Source organism: Pongo abelii, chromosome 15, assembly GCF_028885655.2.
Source record: "Pongo abelii isolate AG06213 chromosome 15, NHGRI_mPonAbe1-v2.0_pri, whole genome shotgun sequence".
Taxonomy (NCBI): domain Eukaryota; kingdom Metazoa; phylum Chordata; class Mammalia; order Primates; family Hominidae; genus Pongo; species Pongo abelii.
In genome coordinates, this window is record NC_072000.2 from 36,226,639 (window position 1) to 36,248,618 (window position 21,980).

Consider the following 21,980-nt stretch of genomic DNA (forward strand, 5'->3'; position numbering starts at 1 on the left):
TCTTGTTTTCCACTATGTGGCTGTTTCCTGGCACCATATATGGCACAAGGAAGGCCCTTCTTTTTATTCTAGCTCCATATGACAGCCTTGCCAGAGGGCAAAGGTAACCACCCAGACGGTTTATATTTAACCAAACAAGGCTTGTTGTAGAGGAGAAAGAGTTAGGAAAAGAAATAATGAGTGTTCTTAACTTGTTGGGAGAGTGTAGCACTTTGCAAGATTTGACTGTAAGTGTTCACTGTGAAAATAATCTTCAAGTGTATTTTAGCCAGCCAAAGCCTCTAACAAATTATTTTTCACAAACCAGTAAGTATACATTTGCATGTACTTTCACTGTGCTTCTTAGTCTTTAAAGAGATTGATGTTTTAGAAAGTTTAAAAGTAAGTTTTTACCCTCACGAAGGAACTTTCAAAATGCAAATGATTTGAAAGTAGGAGGTATGCTGACAACCAGTGGTAGGAGGGCCAACCACGGTTCCATTTTCTTCCAAGTTTGATGACCGGGATTTCTTCTGGGGGTTGAATCCTGGCTTGCTGCCAAACAAGGGTCTACAGACTCTCAAAGCCTGTATAAAATAGGAATATGACAAAGATTCACTCAGACGGAAACAATTAATCCATGAGAGTGGGTAGGAGGACAGGATCTTGTGGACTAGGTCACCCTCCATGTGCTCCTGGACAACTTGTCAGGGAGGCAAAGAAAAGTAATGGAAGAAGAAGCAGAAAGGGACAATAAGGACACTGGTAGAAAATAACAGGAAAGACACTGAACAGATACAGCAGCAGGAGTTTGAACAATGAAGGCTAAAATGTAGCCTTTCAAAGGTTTGTAATTCAGCCTGTGGCAGAGAGTAGAATATGCATAAAATGTACTTTTCCTGCAGTGCAGTGGTGGCATTGGGTTATGTCATGAAGAAAATCTGATTTTTATAGTCTTCTGACTTTCCAGAGAAGTAAATTTGAATTCAGAATATTAGAAACACACACAGGTAGGCCAGTACTAAGAATGAGAACAAACTTGGATACAGACAGAATTCCGATACAGATATAATAATTTCACAACATCCAGGAAAGTGTCCCAACTCTTTATTTATTGTAAAATTCTTTTTTGACTATTAAAATTACTTGAATTTAGGGCTTAGACACGCTATATGTTCTGCTGAAATTTTTGCCACAATGATATTTATCTTTGTATTCTCAGCAATGTCTAGTAGTGTGCTTTTTCACACATAGAAGGCACTTAATAAATATTTGTTAAATGAATAAATAAATGATCAATATTTGTTGCATTAGGATTTGATCTGTGTTTCAAAAAAATTTTTTTAAATTTTTTTCCATTTTCCTATGTCATCCTTATTTTCTTTCATTCACACCACAAAGATGCCAGCAGAACTTCTGAAAATGGGCATCAAATATTTGTTGTGTGTGTCCAAATGTGAATACACCTGCACATCCACGTGGTCTGTGTATGGAGGGGCACTTTCTTGGTCTTTCTAAGCACATCTCATGATAGGGGGAGAGTACCTAGTACACTGTCCACTATACACAGAAACCTGGTGATAGTACACAGATAGAGGGGGCTGAGTGAAGTGGAAAAATAGCATGTGATAAAGGTATCATGAATTGAATGGACCCCAATTTTGCTTTCTTTCATGATTTCTGTTTATATTCTTGAGGCTACACATAGAAGCAGGAAGGGAGATGGAAAGCTAGATCTCCCTAAAGGGAAGGGGTGCTTAGCTTTTATTGTAAGTTAGGAACACTGGGATATCTCAGGTTTCTATTGTGAGTGATGAAACTTTTTAGTATTGGCAAGAAAAGAGGTAGGAAATGTACAACAAATAAAAAGTTGTGAGAGTGGGATATAATTCAGAAGAAACCCAGAGAGAATCCTTGAGAGGACTCCTGTTTCTCCTATATCAGACAGCCTTGTTTTGCTGGGATACACAGGTGTATCTGAGATACACCTAATTCCACACATAATTAGGAATGGGTCGAGATGCCATTTCCCTATTAAACTTAACCCATTCTTCAGATTTGCCTTTCAAATAATCTTGATTAATATTTTTAATGCTTAACTGAGGATGTCCTGAAACTGAAGTGGAAAGAGGTAAAAGTAAATATTTTTTATAATGCTTCTCACAAGCTAGGTTTTGCCATTAGGGTTTTTCCTAGATAATATTTTAAGATTCATAAACCTTTAATTCAAGCAATTAGATTACCTCAAAAAAATCATGAGAAAAAGAGAAAATGGAATTGTGGAGAGTGGTAAGTAAAAAGACAAATAACACTCAGGAACACAAATTGTTTATTAGAGGGGGACAAAGCAGAGACGTGGGCACAAAGTCCCATAGAGTCAGATCATACCATACTACCATGCTCTGGTGTGTTGCCAATCTGTTTAGATAGAGCTCAGTCTATCATCCCACACAGTGGTATATCATATGGTTTCCCATATTCATACATACAGAGATATCTGGCTGGGATACACAGAGATGCCATCCAGAAATGTTCACCCAGGACCAATGGGTTTTGTCTAATCTGCATCTCAGAGATTTCAGCTAACTATGTAACCATGGTTCTGTTAGGAAACCTGACACACTGTTTAGTGCTCTTTGGCTAAGACTAACCTTTTATGATGAAGAAACCATGCACTGACATACACACACAGGTTATTTTTGTTTGTTTTTGAAGGGGAGAGGATAATGAATGGTTTTTAACTAGTTACATTTCAAATAATGTCTTTCACTATTTATCTTCTTGGATTTAACCACTTGTTCCCTAAATAATATACTTTCTGACTTAATTTTCTCCCCAAACCAATTTATATGTACAGATATAACAACACAATTCTAAATACAATAGTAAAAACTGTTTAATGCTATAGGAAGTATAAAGTGCTATTTTCATCTCCCATTTATAAACCATCTAAATTCTACTTTTCTGACTAGCATCCACAGATGACAGACAATACTTCTGTAAGTCCATCTGGTCAGCAAAGGGTCTCTTAAGTTTTCACCAAAATTTTAATTATGAGAGTATTGAGAATTAGGACTGGAGTTCTAACAGACTCTGCCCTTATTTCTGCTCACAGATTTACTGTACACATCTGAAGGGATCTATGGTAAACACCAAGTCAGATATGAACCTGTGAAATATTCTGAGCCCTAAGGTAGTCTACCAGATAAAGGAGTTTAGGGAATAACATTTTGAACAGATGGGACACTCTACGGAGAAGATTGAGCTTGAATAAGTGTAACTTCTATATTAAAAGAGTCAAGTATTTGGGAGGAAATGAAAAGCAAAGCAACTCTCAAATTTATGCAAATGCAGGAAAGGTGAAAGAACAGACAAACTGATACCCTAAAGATAGGAGAAGGGGCAAAATGAATGATCTTGCGTGGATTGGAATTTGGAAAGAGTTGCAATATGAGAAAATTAGAAAAAAAGGCTGAGTTTGGTAGATCACCAGAAAATTCACTTAGTAAGGGAATACATTATATGAAATTTATGAAACCTTCTCTGTTGGACATATTTTCACCTCACCTGGAAGAGAATCTTCTGAGCGATGACCAACAGAAACCTCAATGATATTATCAATCAGTTTAGGGTTGGAGTCTAGGACTGGAGGAATGTTAAACTACCATATAGTTCCCAGCTCAGCCAATTGCAATTGTATAGGTCTCAGTTTGTGATTATGATGTCTCTAAGAAGATATTTCTCATTAGTTTTATCAAATTTAACCAATTGGGATAGATTTTTGAAAGAATATAAATGAGAAATCTTGCATTTGTAAAATCTGGTTGTGATATGTATCCCTGGGTGTGACTGTCCTTGGAGACTTGGTACAATAGAGAGATTTTCAATAGGAAAAGCTTTTGGAAGCATGTATGAATATGGGAAACCATATGATATACCACTATGTGGGATGATAGACTGAGCTCTATCTAAACAGGTTGGCAACACACCAGAGCATGGTAGTATGGTATGATCTGACTCTATGGGACTTTGTGCCCACATCTCTGCTTTGTCCCCCTCTAATAAACAATTTGTGTTCCTGAGTGTTATTTGTCTTTTTACTTACCACTCTCCACAATTCCATTTTCTCTTTTTCTCATGATTTTTTTTGAGGTAACCTAATTGCTTGAATTAAAGGTTTATGAATCTTAAAATATTATCTGGGAAAAACCCTAATGGCAAAACCTAGCTTGTGAGAAGCATTATAAAAAATATTTACTTTTACCTCTTTCCACTTCAGTTTCAGGACATCCTCAGTTAAGCATTAAAAATATTAATCAAGATTATTTGAAAGGCAAATCTGAAGAATGGGTTAAGTTTAATAGGGAAATGGCATCTCAACCCATTCCTAATTATGTGTGGAAGCCTGCCCTTGCTCCTTATGACCTCCAGGTGGTGCTATTTACCCAGACATGGAAAGCAGGAGCCCAGCCCCATTTCTTTCACTTAGGTTTGCAGTTGGGCTTTCATATTTTCAAAATATTTTCTGTTTCTACAGATGTATTCTTATAAATGGCCAATAAAATTTTATAACCACTATTTGAAAAATTGCAAGATTATTGTGATTTGTGCTTCCTAGCCAAGAATATATCTTTATGTCTGTACATACCCGAAGTCAAGTATTTATGTTTGTTCATTGGTCCCACTTTCTACGCTTCCTTCCTTTGTAGCACACAGGCTCAGACACAGACATCTGGGCTGTGGACAGAACTCGTCCAAGGACCTGTAAATACTTATGTAATTTTGAAATATATTTCTAGTTCAGCTATGGCAACTAAACTCCACAGGCTTCTGGGTGAAGAACACCATCTTTGCAGGAATGCCAATCCCTGCAAAGGATTTGGCAATCCCCCAAAGCCAATGAGTGTTCCTAGCAGACCTGACCTGATTTTTTGGCAGGGGGATGCTTGTCAGACACCAGAAATGTTTTGATGTCTTGAGGTCACCCATACAGTGACACCCCACAATCCAATCCAAATTCCTCAGAAAAGTGATGCTAGAGAAAAACTGAGAGGGAAGCATTGACAATTTCTTTCCAATTTTGATAAAACTTCAGGTCTGGGAATAGTGGAAATTCCATTACAGCAAAGATGAAACTAGGATGGGAGTGCGGTGGGATCGATTTGATCATGGATAAAATTTGGAACTTTTAATATTGGCTTTTTACAGAACAACCAACTAACATGCCTTTCTTGCCCCTTTTTTCCCCCTTTTCTTTCCTCTCACAAGGGGTTTGTAAACAAACTGGATGAATTCATTCAATGGTTAAATGAAGCCATGGAAACTACGGAGAATTGGACTCCCCCTAAAGCAGAGATGGATGGCCTTAAACTGTATCTGGAGACACACTTGGTAGGCAAGATTGTGTTGTTCTTGCTGTCAATAATCAAAGGATTTTAATGTACTGCTTGTTTGTTTATGAGAAATATCAATTTTATTTATCAAAGGTTACTATATGTCAATGAAACCAAGTTTTAATGGGTCACAGAAGATGAAAATTTACAGGCATTTCAGGTAATACTATGAAACCTAAATCATCTCTGTTTCAAGCTACCTTTTCAAAGCTTTTCCTGGAAGGATAAGTAATTATTTTAAAAATACCTTAGAAAATTTTGTTAGACCCTTGTTCTCTAAAGCAACAACTGAAGGTTTTCCCTTTCTTAAAAACAAATAAATGAAAGAGATGATTTTGATGATCATTCTAAGCTTTCTAGAATTCTTGTAAAATTAATGAACCTCTCATTATCAAGAGGGTCTACTTTATCTGTTCTACACTGGGTTATTTTAATAAAATATTTAAAATGATGATCTCCATCATTTTTGCTGCTATGTGGGTTTTTCAGCATATAATTAATACAACTGTCATTACACTCATCCCTGTGCGTAGAGAAAACCATGGAGGGGAAGTGGAAAACACTCAGATGAATTTGCTTCTGAATATGTTAAAAGCAAGAATTATAGACTGGGGGACATTCGATGAACCTCGTGAGGTTTTTACTGAATGCTTCAAATGGCCGATATCAATTATGAAGGGGTGGAAACTAAGTAGTGGAGTGTGATAAAGCATGAAGAAAAAGCACGTGTCATAGGAAATGAAAATTCAAGCTGTAAGGATCTCATCTTTATTCCTTTCACTGATAGCATAAAATTGACAAAGGCAATGAACATGAATCCTTGGGTACCCAACTGTGGGGTTGATTTTCTGCCCCTCTTACACACTCAGAATTTGGATTGAATAAACATTATGTGGGAGTCCTACCTGTATGCGAGTTCACAGGGTTCCAGAACTGTTGTTCTCTATGATGTTAAGTGAGAGAGAGAAGGGAGAGATGGAGAGGGAGAAAAGAGGGGAAAGAGATAATGTTCAGGTTTTGGTGTTTGTTTTTTGCAGCATGTTTATATAACAGAAAAACAGCTTTAAAATCCTATTGCTGCATGCAAATAGCCTTGCAGATGATAAAGAATGACAAAACTGTGTGGTAGAGGATGAGTGTATTGCTTCCCTTTTTAGAGACCTGAGTTGATGGTGTGAAAAACACCAGTGACCCTAACCACCTCTCTTGTACATGGGTTTTTATATACTGTCCTTAGTACTCATTCCCCTGTTGAGTAGAGTTTCAATTTTTTTTAAAGAGGGCGTTTCATAACAGCAAGATAAAGATATTCAGTGCTTTATAATGTAAATTGTATTAATTAGAATGTCAACTTTTCACTGGCATTGTTCTGACAGAAATTCTAATCTGTGTTTAAACAGGAGTATATGAACTCTATTTCACATTAAGTGTGCTGTCTTACTTTCTCTTGACTTAATATTTTATGGAAAACACACATTTAGTTTTTGAGGTCCCAGAGGGCACAAGGGCATTAAGAGCGCTTTAACTCTAGACTATTTATTGAAAGCCAGGCTAGTAGAGTATGGACCCAAGGTCCCTTTTTCCCCTTTGGAGGTTGAATGATATGGCCCCTTTGTAACCAATGAACACTCTCTTTCTCAAATACAGTATTACAGGGTTTCTTACTTGGCATCCTTATGTTAGCCTCTACTTCCTTCTAGCCCAATGCAGTTCACTAGAGCTTTTGGTGATGATGGAATATTCTATATTGCCCTCTCTTATATGGGGGCCACTAACTGCATGTGTCTATTGTGCATTTGAAATGTGGCTAATGCAACTGAAGAAATGAATTTTTAATTTTACTTGACTTATATTTAAATTTAAATTGCCACATGTGGCTAGTGACTTCTGTATTCTGTCTAGCCTTACAAATTGCAGAGCTTTTTATAGGTGACCATAACTAACTGCAATATCTGTACCTGCCTCGTAATGACATTTTCATCCCAAAATGTGGAAGTTATTCTCCAGTTTGCTATGGGTCACCAGTATGAAGATCCACAGCAAAGAGTCCTTCTTAAGATATTTATTTCTTAAAGAATAGTTTTGTTTCTGCCTGATGATCAACATTTTCTTAGATGAGTTTTCTCTAGTATCCCATGTCTGATTATATTGATTGGAATAGAGATATCATAGAACATCTTCTTTATTTCTACTTTGCAAATAGTGAGGGACTTTGATCTCCAGACCTGTCGACTGGATGTTAAATTACAGTCTCAAATTTCACTTCCAAAATCATGAGTAATAATGTCTAACAGTTACTGAAGACCTAGTGTGTGTGTATTGCCACTGAATGATATTCTTAAAGCGCAATCAAGAGTCACTGTTACACTGAATGCTGTGTCTGTTACTTTACATACAGCCTGTGGCTCAAACATCTTTCAATCAAATTCTTAGTTTTTCTGTTTCCATATGAGACTATATTGTCCTCCTGATCAATATTGTCATTTTTTATTGTATTTCTTTACTGTCACGCTGAGTTAATGTTAAGTTATTCTTCTCAACCTTCCCATAAAAGAAAATATATGAGTAAGCCTAGAGATTTGTATTCTTTAGTTAACCCTCCATAAATCATTATTGTTCTTTAATGAGGAGGCAAGTGGTATTTGCAAGATTATCTGGTAGTAGAGGGAGCTACACAAGTTTCTTTAAACATCTCTCTAGATACTATATTTGACATTAAATCAACAGATATGCAAGCCTCTAGGCTCTGAGTCTTCCCTGGTTTATTAATGTGTTAGACTAGCTGGCACCCTCCAATATTTATTATAAAGAAAAATATAAAAATCATACTCAAAGTTGTATGTTCATACTTTGATACTTAATTCAATTATTTTACATGATAGTACCAAGGGTTTTCACCAACACAAATCAATTAAAGCTTTATAATACCTTTATAAGAGATATGGAGGAGCTTTATTTTAACTGTAAGAAACACTGTGAAATTGCAATGATACATCAATGATTTTCCATGATAATTAATCATCTGCTTGCAACCTGGCTGCTCCTTTCAAAAATGCAATTCCTACCTTCCTAGAAAATGACATTTTCAGGAAAATGTCATTCTGGAAAGGTATTTTGCAAGTGTTGAACATTCCCTCTTCTCTGAAATCCACTTTCAGATAGAATTGTATAGGTATGTTCTTGGACAGACTTCTTTCTCTCTCTCCCTTCTCTCACCTCTGTCTTCTTCCTACACTTAAGAAAAAAACAGCTTTATTGAGGTATATTTGACACATAATAAATTGCACATTTTAAAGTATAGTGGTCCCTCTTATTCGAGGTGGATATATTCCAAGCCCCACAGTGGGTGCCTAAAACCTCAGATAGCACCACACCTCATGTATCCCATGTCTTTGATCTGATAACCTGGATGATTACTAAGTGACTAATGAGCAGGTAGCATATACAGCATAGAGATGCTGGACAGAGGGATGATTCACGCCCCAGGTGGGACACAGCAGGATGGTGCAAGACTTCACCACACAACTCAGAATGGCGTGCAATTTAAAACTTATGAATAGTTTATGTCTGGAGCTTTGCATTTATGTTTTCAGACCGTGGTTAACCACAGGTAACTGAAACTGAAGAAAGCAAAACCATGCATAAAGGGGACTACTGTATACAATTTTCTGAGTTTTGACAATCTGACAAATATATACACCCATGAAACAATGACTGCAATTAAGATAGTGAACATACTTATCACCTAAAAGGTTCTTCATGACACTTTGTAATTCTTCCCTCCTACCCCTCCCTAGCCTCTACTCCATCCCTGAGCAGTCGTTGATCTGCTTTATGACACTATTAGATCAGTTTGCATTTCCTAGGATTTTATAGAAATTGAATAAAACAATACGTATTTTTTTGGTCTGTCTTCTTTCATTCAGCGTACTTATTTTGGGGTATGTTGTGTTGTCTCATGTATCAATTATTAATTCCCTTGTATTGCTGAGAAGTAGTCTATTGTATGGATATACCATAATTTGTTCTATCCATTCACCTGTTGATGGACATTTAAGCCATTTTCCCCACCACCTTTTTTTATTGCCTCAAGAAACAGAGTTACTAAAAGCTGTATTTGAGTAGAAGCATAATAAATAGAAGCATAGTGAATAACTGTCATAAATAGTTCTTGGGTAACTAGTTTTTTTTTCCCCTTTAAGAGATTTTATAATATCTTTAGAATTAAGAGTAAAGCAGCAGAGCAGGTCAGCACTTTCCCCCTCTAGAGATTTTATTTCATATCCATTTGCTCCTGAAATGGTAACTCTGATTTCCCAAGTTGTTATGCATACCTAATTCATCAGATGTAATCATTCACAAGGAGACAGACCAGCGCTTCTTTTATCTACAGCCAATCAGTATATTCAGTAAGAATAAGTGAAGTCAAACCAATACCAGACAGCTGTGCAAGATGTAGGAAAAACAATCAAACACAAGAGCCTGGGTTAAACTTAGGAGGTATAGTTGCATAGATAGCACCATGTTATTTTGGACACACATTAACCAACCACATAGAAATAGCCTTGGAGAAACAAGGTTCTTAATTCAATTTGATAAATGAGGAATGTGGGAGAAAATGGTGACTATGAACTATATGTGTGTGTGTGTGTGTATAACACAACTGTAAGTGTGAGTGCCAGGCAGTTATTTAGGTGCTAGGAATACATGATGAATGAGCTTGGTTTCTTTCTTTAAGGGATTTTCAGTCTAAGAGAGGTAACGATAGATTATATGTAGTCATCTGTAGACCCATAAATGACTAACAATTTTAATCAATAAACTTCTTGTAGGATAAGCAAAGTATTCTGAGGAGTACAGAGAAAAATTTTATTGGTTCTTTCTGGAGGTAGGGAACCTTCCAAGAGGTAATTTGACATAGACCTCAAAGGCCATATGTAATTTTGTTAGGGAAGAGAGGATGGGAGATGGGAGGAAACTTTATAAGCATGATAAGAGAGGTGTGGTGAGCCATGTGGTGTAGCTGAGACTAGGTTAGAGTCTCACAGGTTGGGGCTGGGTGGTAAAGGAGTTTGAATGTCTTTTTAACGGATTAAACTTTTCTCTGGGGGCAATGGGGACTTACTGAAGGTCCAGGTTTGTTTTAAAACAGGAGAACGACATGAAATCAACCATAAATTTGATGGGGTAGGGTCAGCCTGCATAGATTAACTGGATGAGGTTTGTGGCTTAGGTGAAAGAATAACTCTGTGCATGAAAGAAAATGGATCTGGGTATAGTATTTGAAGGATATGCTGGTACAGGCAAGCTTTTATCAGTTTTATGAATTGTGTTTAAATTAAAAAATTAAAGAAAGGGAGTAAAAGGTCAAAGTCAACAGTAAGTCCCCTTTTTACTCATGTTCCCATTGATTCTCCTCCCTCGAGGCAACTAATGTTCCTTGTTTCGTTATATCATTTCCGATTTATTTCAGGTATTTAGAAACAGGCCAGCCGCGGTGGCTAATGCCTGTAATCCTAGGAATTTGGGAGGCCGAGGCGGGGAGATCACTTGAGGCCAGGAGTTTGAGACCAACCTGGCCAATATGGTGAAACCTCATCTCTACAAAAACACAAAAATTAGCTGGGTGTGGTGGCGCATGTCTGTAGTCCCTGCTACTCAGGAGGCTGAGGCATGAGAATTTCTTGAAGCTGGAAGGCAGAGAGGTTGCAGAGGTTGAGCTGAGATTGCGTCACTGCACTCCAGCCTGGGCGACTGAGGGAGACTGTCTCAAAAAACACAAACAAATATATCTATGTACTTAACTTTGTTCCTGTAGTTTCTATTAGTAATAATTCAAAGTCAATAAATACAGAATGACTTCATCCTTTTGGATGGCTGCATAGTATTCTACTTACAAATATGCCATAATTTACATAACCAGTTCTTTGTGATGGAAATTTAGGTTGTTTACAGTCTTTTTCTATTACAAATGATGCTTTAGTGAATATCCTTGGAAATTCATCATGTTGGATACTATAAGTATATCCTTAGAATAAATACCTTTCATATGAAATTTCTAGGTCAAAGTTAAGCATATTTAAATTTTTAATGTATTACCAAACTGTCCTTGATAGAGATTTTACCAATTTATACTCAACAATGCATGAGAGTGCCTATTTCTGCATATTCTTGCTATCAGAGTATGTTATTACATTTGTTGAACTTTGTCCCTCTGATAGTTACAGATGGCATCTTACTGTAGTTTAGTTTGTATTTCTTGTCTTTTAAGTGGCATTGAATATCTCTCCATGTTTTTAGGAGTCATCTGTATTTCCTTTTTGAGAACTATTTTTAAAATTCTTAGCCTGTTTTTCTGTTGGTCATTGTTTTTTTGCTTCAGGATTTATAGGGGCTTTCTATAGATTAAGGAAATTAGTCTCTTCTCTGTGAACAGGAAATTTTTAAAAAGTATTCTGGGGTTCTGTTCTAAAAGCATATAGATATCTCAACAGTTTGAGGAATCAAAGGTTAGGCAGACATGGAGGGCCAGGCTAATAAGCATGTAACAGGTTTCTACTGGGGGGCAAAAGCACGTTTGGATTCCAGTTCTGGAAAGACCAGTGTGTTCTAGGGAGTTTGCTTACTTAGACTAGGAAGGAACAAGCTTAAGATCAGGGTAGTTATAATCGAATGAGTGGGTTAAAGAATGTTGGAGTAATGAGAGAAATGGTGGATAAGGGCTAGGTGGGGGTAGTTAAGAATAGAGAAGAGGGAATAGATTCAAGAAAGAGGAACAGATTAGAGAGACATTTCAGCAGTTCTCTTTTTGAGGCTCACTCTTTTCTAGTCAGAAATCTCATGACCAACATGTTTTGTCTGTCCTAGTTTCCCCTAAGGCTATAGCACAGGACGGCCCACTGCTCTACAGCTGGGCAAGACTTGAGTGTAGTGAAAGATGCAGGAATTGTTGAGAGCTTCTCTATCTGTATATGGAGCAGGACCAAGACCCTAGGACCATTCCAGGGGTGTGTGAAACCAGGTAACGTGACATTATAAGTAGTATTTACATGGAAAAGAGAGGGCAAATGTCGTACAAGTACAATGAGTATCAGGGGTACATGCTAAAGGTGGAGCAAGCTGTCTTTTATACAACTTCTATAATTATGGAACTTTGCTTAAAGAAGAACATTAAATTATACTTACTGGGAAAAAATCAAATTGTGTTAAACAGCATAAAATTAAAAGTAAAATGTCTTACCCTCCCTTGGGTAACCAATGTAAATAGTTCTATACATTTTTGAACCTTTTTATGGAAAAATGCATACACTTTAAGGATTATTTAGTTCATATTATACATGCTGTTCAACAACTTGCTTTTTGTGTCTAAATATGTCACAGATATACTTCTATCAGTATATGAAGATCTATTGCACATTTTAGCAGCTCCTTAATATTTTATTGTGTGGATATGCCACAGTTTATTTAATCATTTCCATGATGATGGGCATTCAAACTGCCTTCTTATTTATGCTTTTGCAAATAATACTCAATGAACTTTATTTTAACACCAATTGAGAGTTTCCTCCTTGTCCCATTAGTGTCTGCCTACAGCAACAATTCAGAGACTCTGTGTAATAAATCTGTCACACTTCAGGGACAGCTTTTTCTCTAAGTCCTGAAAAATGAGTGGGGTTTGTGTGTGTATGAGTTTTGAGGCCATGTTTATAGTAGTAGACTTTTAAAACACACCTTCCTGAACTTTGTTGTTCCTTTTAAGATTGATGCCTGCAATTTTAGGTGACTGCCACATGGTGGCACAGAAGCGCCAAATTCCTACAGACAGTGCTTAACAGTCTTGGTATCCATGAAGGGTTTGAAAATGTTTCCTTATTGTGTCATTATACTAAATACTTATAAAAACAGATTCAATTTAACTATGAAGTGTCTAACAAAATTCTCAAAGATATATGCATGCATTTATCATCTGTATTTCTTTAGATCTTCATGTTATATCATATTTCTGATTAAACAGCTTTCATTTGTGTCATAAGAAAAACCAGTATACTTCCTACAGAGTTTTTAGCCATACAAGAAAATTTCCCCAAATACTTTCAGCTGTTTTTCTCTTGCTTGCCTTCCTGTCTCTACCTCTGCTCCATTTTTCATTGCTTGAAGTTAAGAGATGACAGGGTTTTCTTTTTCCCACTTCCTGGTGCCCATCTCTCCCAGCATCTCCATAGGCAGCCAAGGCCCCAGCAAGTTAAGCTTCACAAGACCAGCAGCTGTCATTTGGCTGTGCTGCTCAGCTAACGGGAGCACTGGATCAAACTTCCAAAGCATGAGCTATGAGAGTTTCGCTGGACTGCCCCCACCTCCCTCAGCCTTGATGAGCAGGCTGGTGGCCTTACAGGGGTTTGAAGTCCCATTTGCTTGTCCTCCTTGATTCCCACCAGTTTAAGGGTAGTCGCAGAGAGTTTAGTGGAAAGTGGCAACATTAATTCTCTTTGGGGGACTTGGAATACCACTCAACTCCTGACCTTGAGTTTCTTCCTTTTGTGGCACAGGGATGGAAGGGTCTTTCAGAAATTTATAGCATGTAGGCATTTTGAGGTTGGTATGTGGGAATGGTAGTGTAGGAGGCTCATTTTGGACATATGAAAGTCTTGGACTACATTCCTTTACTCATGTAACTCTAATTTTGTGCATCTAGGAGACAAATAGTATTAGCTTCCCTTTTCAGTTAAATAGGATTCCTGCACTGTTTAAAGCACCTGGGAATGTACTTTTGCCTGTCTCCATTTAAGGACTCTTGGGCCATAATACCCAGTAGTTATTGTTTTGAAAATTGTTAGTGCCCAGATATTTTACTAATTTATTACTTTATTTTTCTCTTTAGGAAATAATGATTGTGTTTTAATTAGAATGCCAGGGAAACACTGCATTTATTAAGCACTTCCTATTTAGGGCGGTATTATACAAAGCATTGAAGAAGAAGTTTACAGACAAGCCTCACACTGTGAGGGTCCACAGGCTGAAGGACACTGTGCATGGATGAGAGACTCACATGAGCCAGGGTGTGGTCACCTACAATCTCTCGCCATGTGTAGATTCATGAGCTTATCCTACTTCTCTATTGCATTATGTGGAATTTTGGAATCTTGAAATAATTCACCTGATATAAATAATATTAAGTTAAAATTCCAGATCTTTACATTAGCCAGAAAAATGCCTGTTCTATATCTATAGGGTTGTTGTGAAGGCGAAATAAACATGTTTTATGTGAGGATGAGGATGCTTTTATCATTTGGGGGAATCTTCCTGGGAGACCCAAGAACATTTGGTGTGAGAAGCTTGGGTGTTCTTAGACAAGTTGAGATTCTCCCTCCCCACCCTCCCCTCAGCTGTTCACTTGATGCTGTCACCTACTTGAGGGATGGCTTTTGTCTCTTTGGTGTCTCCCCCAACTCCTAGCCTTGCACATGCATGATAGGTATTAAAAATATCTGCTAAGGCCGGGCACAGTGGCTCACAGTGGTTGCAGTGAGCCAAGATTGCACCACTGCACTCCAGCCTGAGCGGCTGAGCAAGACTCCGTCTCAGAAACAAAACAAACAAACAAAAAAACAAAACAAACAAACAAAATCTGCTAAATGAATGGATGAACATTTATAAAAGCAGTGTTAGAATCATTGTGGGCAACAGATTCTAACGAATGTTATAAATCATCAAACGATAACTGAGCTTGTCTACAAGTTATTTCCTCTACCATTTACAAATCAAAATGGACTTGTCACAGGGCTTTCTAGGTATTGTTTGGTATATTTGTGACAAGAAAAACATCTCTAGAGGGAAAAATAGGAATGTTTTCTTCTGTTTTCAGGATGCAATTTATCGCCTTTGACAAAAAACACCAGGAATGTCTTCTCAGATAAAATGTTAACTCAGATATTTGAATGTTTTTTAATTTCAGAGGTAAATGTTACTGTTTCAAAATATGAAGACGGTATGACTAGGCAGGATGTTAATGACTTGACATTACAAAATTTATTAAATTTATTTTTAAAGTGGTTTGGTTCCCCCTCTCAAATGCATGAAACATGTGGGAGTTGGAATAGATCTGCCCCAGGCTGCCAAACAAATTTTTAATGGAACTGGAGTCCTTCAGGGATTGTCCTAAATCCACATAATATTCTTAAGTCCTGGTGTTTGCACTGGGACCTGTATATTAGCAGCTATATGTGTGAATAATATACTTATATCAATCCATCACTCTTGTGAATCCACATCTGTAGGGGCTGCTGCACATCAATTATTCCACCTCAGGGGGTAGAGAAATATTTGGGCCAGCATTGACCTCCTTTTCAATCAGGGCCTCCAAGCAGTGTGTTCTGGAAGTCAAATGGTCCCTTTAGACAGAACCTCTGTTTGGGAATCCATTTGGCCTAATGTGGCCATGCTGCGAAGTGAATGTGATTACCTGTGTCAGGTGTGGAGATGGCATCCAGAGAAGCAAATGAAAATTCTGTCATTAGGAGCCACCGTCAACATTCAGGATCTCTCCCTTCTATCTAATTCTTGCATAACATATTAGCCAGTCTATCAGAAAAGAATGTCAGCTTCAGTAAGATGCATCTACTTTGCACCAGAAAAAGCAACTGTTTGTTTGAAATAAATTGTAACTTGTTTGAAGAGCTAAATTCACTTTCAAATCTTGGAAATGTTTTTATTGTCTGAGGTTTCAGGAAGAGAGTCTCCTCAGGAAGAAGGAGGATTTTTTTGTCTTCATATCTCTGTCTTCTCTTTTTTTTTTTTCAAAAGGAAAACAAAGATTTTATAATGATTATCTTTTTGATCAAAAACTTGGAACATCTTTCTCAAGAGCACAGAGTCCTTTTTTTTTTTTTTAAAGCTTCTGCTTTTATACCTAGAGGTGTGTTACAGATTGTCATAACTGATAAATCAATGACAAATGTAGCCACTTCATTTTGTTGGGGAAATAGACAATTGTGGTAGCGGCTGACCATTTATTTAATTATGTGGTAAGTACCACATGATGAGAGGGCAAAGTTAATTGATGATTTGGGCTATCTCAGCCAGGGTACAGTTTACACGGCAATTACCCTGGGATCATCTAACTGTAATTGGCAAGTAATTTTGTAAGTGAAGGAACATGACAGCTCATTTACATGGTGTTCACTGAGTAAAATTTGGGGACATTTATCAACTACTTCCAAGTGAAGAGTGATTGTACCAGTGTCTCCCAAAATGCCACAAGCTGTTTAAAAGCTACATGGGAGATTTTTGGTACAAATCTCCATGCATTCATTTCCCTGAACATTTGTTAGTTATGTGCTGTGTGCCAGGCACTGTCCTAGACACTGAGGATACAAAAATGAGTAAAATAAAGAGTTCTACTCTCAAGGAACTCATGTATGCGAAGCAGACACGTCAATAATTTTAACACAATGTAGTAAGTGAAGGTTTGAGCTCTGTACAAGTACTATGGGTGCTAAGGGCGGGGAAACCAGTTGGGTGGAAGATGGTCAGGGAGAGCTTGCTAGAGAAGGTCACACCTGAGATTAATCTTAAAGGATGCACAGGGCTTTTCAAGGGGAAGAGCTTGCCAGGCAGAAGTGCCAGCCAGAGTAGAATCAGAGGAGCAAGACAGCTGGTGTGAGCTGGAAACTTTAAGCAATCCAGGTACCTTTGAAGGCAGATATGTGGCCTGTGAAGTTGAGTTGGCTGGGATCTCAGAGGGCCCTGTAGGTCATGTTCAGGGCCTGGATCTTATTCTCCACCCTGGCAAGCCATTGGAGAGTCTTAATGTCAGAGTTGTTTTGTAGGAAGGTCATTTTGTATAATGAAACCACTTGCATTATTGCAATACGCCAGGCTCCATTCTGCATGTATCAAGGCATTTCATCCTCACAACAAACCCCATGAAGTAGGCATTAACATTTCCCATCATCTATAGATGAAGAAACTGAGTACACAGAGGTTAGCCAAAGCTACACAGTGAGTGATGGAGGAGCCAGGGTTTGAACACAGGCTGTCCTGCTCCAGAGCCCTTGCTTGTCAACAGCCCCATTCTACACCATGTCATAACTCCCTTGACACAGCTGACTGCAATTCCTTGTTTACACAGTGTCCCCCACCCCCACCCCAACATACACACACACACACACACACACACACACACACACACACAGCTGTGAGCTCTGTGAGGGCAGGGACCATGTCTATCTTGTTTATAGCCATATCCTTCAAGCTTAAGACACTACCTGCACCTTCATAGGCATGCAACAAATAAGAAATAAGTCTAGTTTTGAGGAGGGCTGTGATTCGAGTTAACCTGGCAAGGGATGATGATGAAAGCCTGAATCTAAGGCAGTGTCAGTCAATAAGGAGAGATGAAGAAGGGGAAATAAATGGTCAGGGCTTGTTGATTGATTGGATGTGTGGATTTTGTTGGAATATTCTCACAGTGCTTCTGATTTCCAACCCATGCACTGGAGGGATGACTTGGCAAAAGAATGTGAAGCAGTGGGAAGCTTACACTGCTCTTCACAGAGCTCTTAAATTCCTTAGAAGAAATGTTGCGGACTCAGGAGACATTAGAAGAGACTTCCCTTGAGGTGCTTAAAAATAGAAGGGACACATCTGCCTGGGATGGTTGAGAGACAGAGCTGCCCCTGGGTAGATGAGTGGTTAGATAGCCTTTGGGATTCTTCCCCTTTGGAAAATGCTCTGATTTAAAATAAATCAAAATTCTCCCAAGCTGCCTATGCTTAACTGCCTGACTTAGAGAAGATAAAACCAAAGTGTTCAAGGGCTGGAAAATATTGAGTCCAAATGCCTGGATGATAAATAAGGAAACAGAAGTCCTGATGGGTTAAATGACTCATCCAAGGGCACACACTTGAGGCAACAGGAATACCCAATCATTGGATTATCAGTCTGGGCTTGCTCTTCCCCATGTCTCATACAGCAGCATTTATGTTTTGGGGGGTCCTCTGTGGGCAGGCCTGTGCTGGGTAGAAGCACACAGCAAAGGAAACCTGGTATCTGCCCTTGAGGAATTCAGAGAACCTCAACAATAAAGAACCCTTATCACCTGAAAATGTCACAAAGTACCATCTATTATGTAGACTATTTGGAAAATGGAGAAAATGAATTTTAAAATTCACAATGATTTTTTTAGCCTCACTCATTGCCTGGCACTGCTTTAATGCTTTATATTTATTATCTCCAATTCTCAGTGTTTCAATGCTTTACATTCATTATCTCTAATTCTTACAGCCACCTACAAGTTAGATAGTATTATTTCCATTTTATATTTCAGAAAACTAAAGCACCCAGAACTTGTTCCATAAGATCAGACCATGGTAACTCCAAGTTCAACCCTGCACAAATTATGTTAACATTTTGTCGTATTTTTTGCAGTCTTTTTCTAAGTACTAAGACTATTTACTTACATATATGTAATTTTATCATAGATGCAATTTGGAATCTTCATTTTTTGTGGCATGTTCTGTGTATTTTCCATATGATTGTTTAGTCTTCATTTTGATGGCTATCTAATGTCTTATCAAGTTTTCAGGAGGTTCTTAAATGTTTACTCATAGAAATCTTCCAGTTCTTGGTATATGTGGCATTTTAAAAATATATTTTGAGGACTGGTACCTCTGCCCATCCTCTTTGGATGGCATTGTGGAGAGGAGAAGAGAAACTACACAGAGGATCATGGCTTTCTTCTCCCCCAGGAGCCCCTCTGAGAATGGAGAGTGGTTCTGGGCACAGCTCAGAGTGGAGCCTGGGCAGAGATGGCCTGAGGCAGATAGCAGGTGACTTTTCAAGCCTTGGCTTTTCTGACTGAACACACATTCTTCCTCCTGCCCTTGTAAAAAGGCAAGTTTTCATTTTCTTAGGGTAGTAAAAATCTTTTGTGTGAAGAGAAAGTGTCGTCAAGTGTCTTATTCATCAGCATATATACCATCTCTTTAAAATGACAGTGGGAGTAAAAGTTCATCAGTTCAATATGTCTTTCACATTTGGAGACTCCTGACTAATAACCTCTGGTATTTATCATCAGAACAGCCAAAGAACTAAATTCTGGCACATGCTTCTCTCACGCACTGAGAAAAACTTAAAAAGACAGAAGATTTTCCCCATTTTTTCTTCTATTCACTTAGAAGGAAAAGCATACCTTTTTTAATTAAAAAAAATATGAGCACGCAGAAACATCTGGCCTGTATTACCACAGCAGCTTCCTAAATGGCTTCCTTGTCTCCAGTCTGCCCTTTAAAAATCAACACTATATGCAACAGCTAGAAAGATTTCTAGATCACAGATTTGCACCAGCCACTCTCCCATGTCACTGGCATATTCTTCCATGACTCTTTCATGGTTCTTGGGGTCAAGTCCTGTGTAGCCATAGCTGCCGTCTCTGCTGCTTGCACCCTGCCCCAGCCACACTGAGCTGCTTGTGGCTCCCTGCTTCATGCTATAATGTAGGAGTATCTTCAGGCCCATGTACAAATCAGTTCTTTCTCCACAAGCTCCCTGCTAGGCTCTGCTGAACCTGGATCCCAGCATGGGCTCCCACAAACCCTATCCAGCTATTACACAGAATATAAACTTCCATCTTGTTTGTGTTTTATTTTATTTTAGAGACAGAGTCTTGCTCTATTGCCCAGGCTGGAGTGCAGTGGTATGATCATAGCTCACTGTAACCTTGAACTCCTGGGCTCAAGCAGTCTTCCCACCTCAGCTTCCCGAGCAGCCAGGACTATATGTGCATGCCACCACACCCAGCTAATTTAGCCTTGTTTTTGCTTGGCCAGAATAATTCCTAAGTAATTTTTTTTAAAAAAACCTTGAATCCCATTGGGCAAGGCATATCACTGTTTAGTTTGCTTAAGGCCTGACCACTCTGTGTTATACACTAAACCCTAATCACACATTTATTCTATGCTGGGTCTTATAAAGCTACTTGTTTTCTTATCTCCTTTACACAATAGAATATAAGCTGTTTGAGGATAAGGATTGTGTATTGTTAACTTTCATATCTATAGGCTTGACAAAGACTACTCAATAAATATTATATGAATTTATATCTTATAAAAAAACAAAACTTAGGCCAGAAAAGACTCTCTTTTTGGCTTTTCTGCTTGTTCATGAACATCACAAGACTAATGGAACTCAGTGGACCTGGCAAAAACTAACAGTATTTCTATCAGGTGATTGAAAGTCTGTGTTCATGATTTGATACTGCTAAGATTGAACCACTCTGGACATTTAAGCTTTTGAATGTGCTTATGATCTTTCCCACTTTTCTTGTACCAGGATATCTGTTTCCATCAAGGCATATATTTCCTTGGTTTTATGTCCACATGACTATCAAACTGGGCTATTCAGAAATATGAGTGGAAAGGATTAGATGTATTATTTTATCTGCTTTGCAAATCTGATCATGACCAAAGTACAATCAGTGGGAATTCTCAAAGTTTCGTCCTGCCAATAAGTAGTACATCCAGATATATGCAAGCTGGTGATGCTAGAGGTTATAGTAATAGAAATGCCCATTGGTGAACCTTTGATAATCCTGTGCTTTTTTCAGTCATTGTGTTTTTCCATTTCCTTAGTTATCCTCTTCTAGTCATTCATCTACGCGCTGCTTTAAAGATGCTAAAAAAGACCTGGTGTCATCCAGGAACCAGATTACTCATATTTATGGAATTTCATATAATCAGTGCCATAGGACCATGGTACCTGCCTATGGCAATATTCTTGCCATAAATTTGTTCTTCAGAGAATGCTCTGCATTTTCAGGGAGTGCTATGGATATTGCAGAGGGACTGTACACCATAGGGCATTGCTGAAGAATGGAAATGTGTTCAAGTATCAAGTTTAAGGAAAGAACAGCGACAAAAAAATAAAACCCTTTCATCCAAGCTTCCTTCCCTTGGGAAAAGTTGGGGACAAAATGGAGAGAGCTTATTATAGAATCCTTTAGCAGCCAGAAATTTCATTGACAATTTTGTTAATGTGCCTGCTCGTCTGCCTTCTCAGAGGCTCATTGTGAATTCCTTAGTTGATATTATTAATGGTAATGGGTGCACCTGAAAATCAAGCAATATTGTACCATTTGGGTAATAGTTATGTTAAATGGTTCTTTTCTACAGCATTGAGCTTATCAGATTATCTTTTTCCTAATAATGAATACCTCATCTTTTCCAATTTCCTAATCAAATGCTTCCCCGTCATCTTGAAGCAGAGCCAGTTCCAGCTGCATCTATTCTATACTCTTGGCTTCAATTATATCAAATTATTCAACCTACTTACAGTTCCTTAGATTCCCATTTGCTCTGAGACATAGACCTCATGCACCTCTTTGGAAGCTCATGATTGCCAACTATTCAAAACAGGTCTATTGTAAGTAAACAGTGAATCAAAGAGAGCCCTAGGCTAAATTTACAGTTATGAGAAAATTTCTACAATGAGTTTCTTCCTAAATTTTGGTGCTTTTGGGTGATCTTAAGTGTTCTCTTTACCCTGTCCCTGCTCCCTAAAACACACATGTATCTCATTCTGCATAGCATTGCTTTAGAGTTGAGGATGTCCGTG

The 21,980-nt window shown here is 38.1% G+C and overlaps 1 protein-coding gene across 6 annotated transcripts in view; it reads left to right on the plus strand.

Annotated features, from left to right (window-relative positions):
- The window catches only part of AKAP6 (A-kinase anchoring protein 6), a 626,630-nt gene that overhangs the window by 368,397 nt on the left and 236,253 nt on the right, over nt 1-21,980 (plus strand). For all 6 annotated transcript variants that reach the window (XM_054529991.2, XM_054529992.2, XM_054529989.2 and 3 more), the window contains one exon: nt 5,248-5,370. In XM_054529991.2, the coding sequence (XP_054385966.2) occupies nt 5,248-5,370 (123 nt within the window). The remainder of the gene's footprint in view (nt 1-5,247; nt 5,371-21,980) is intronic.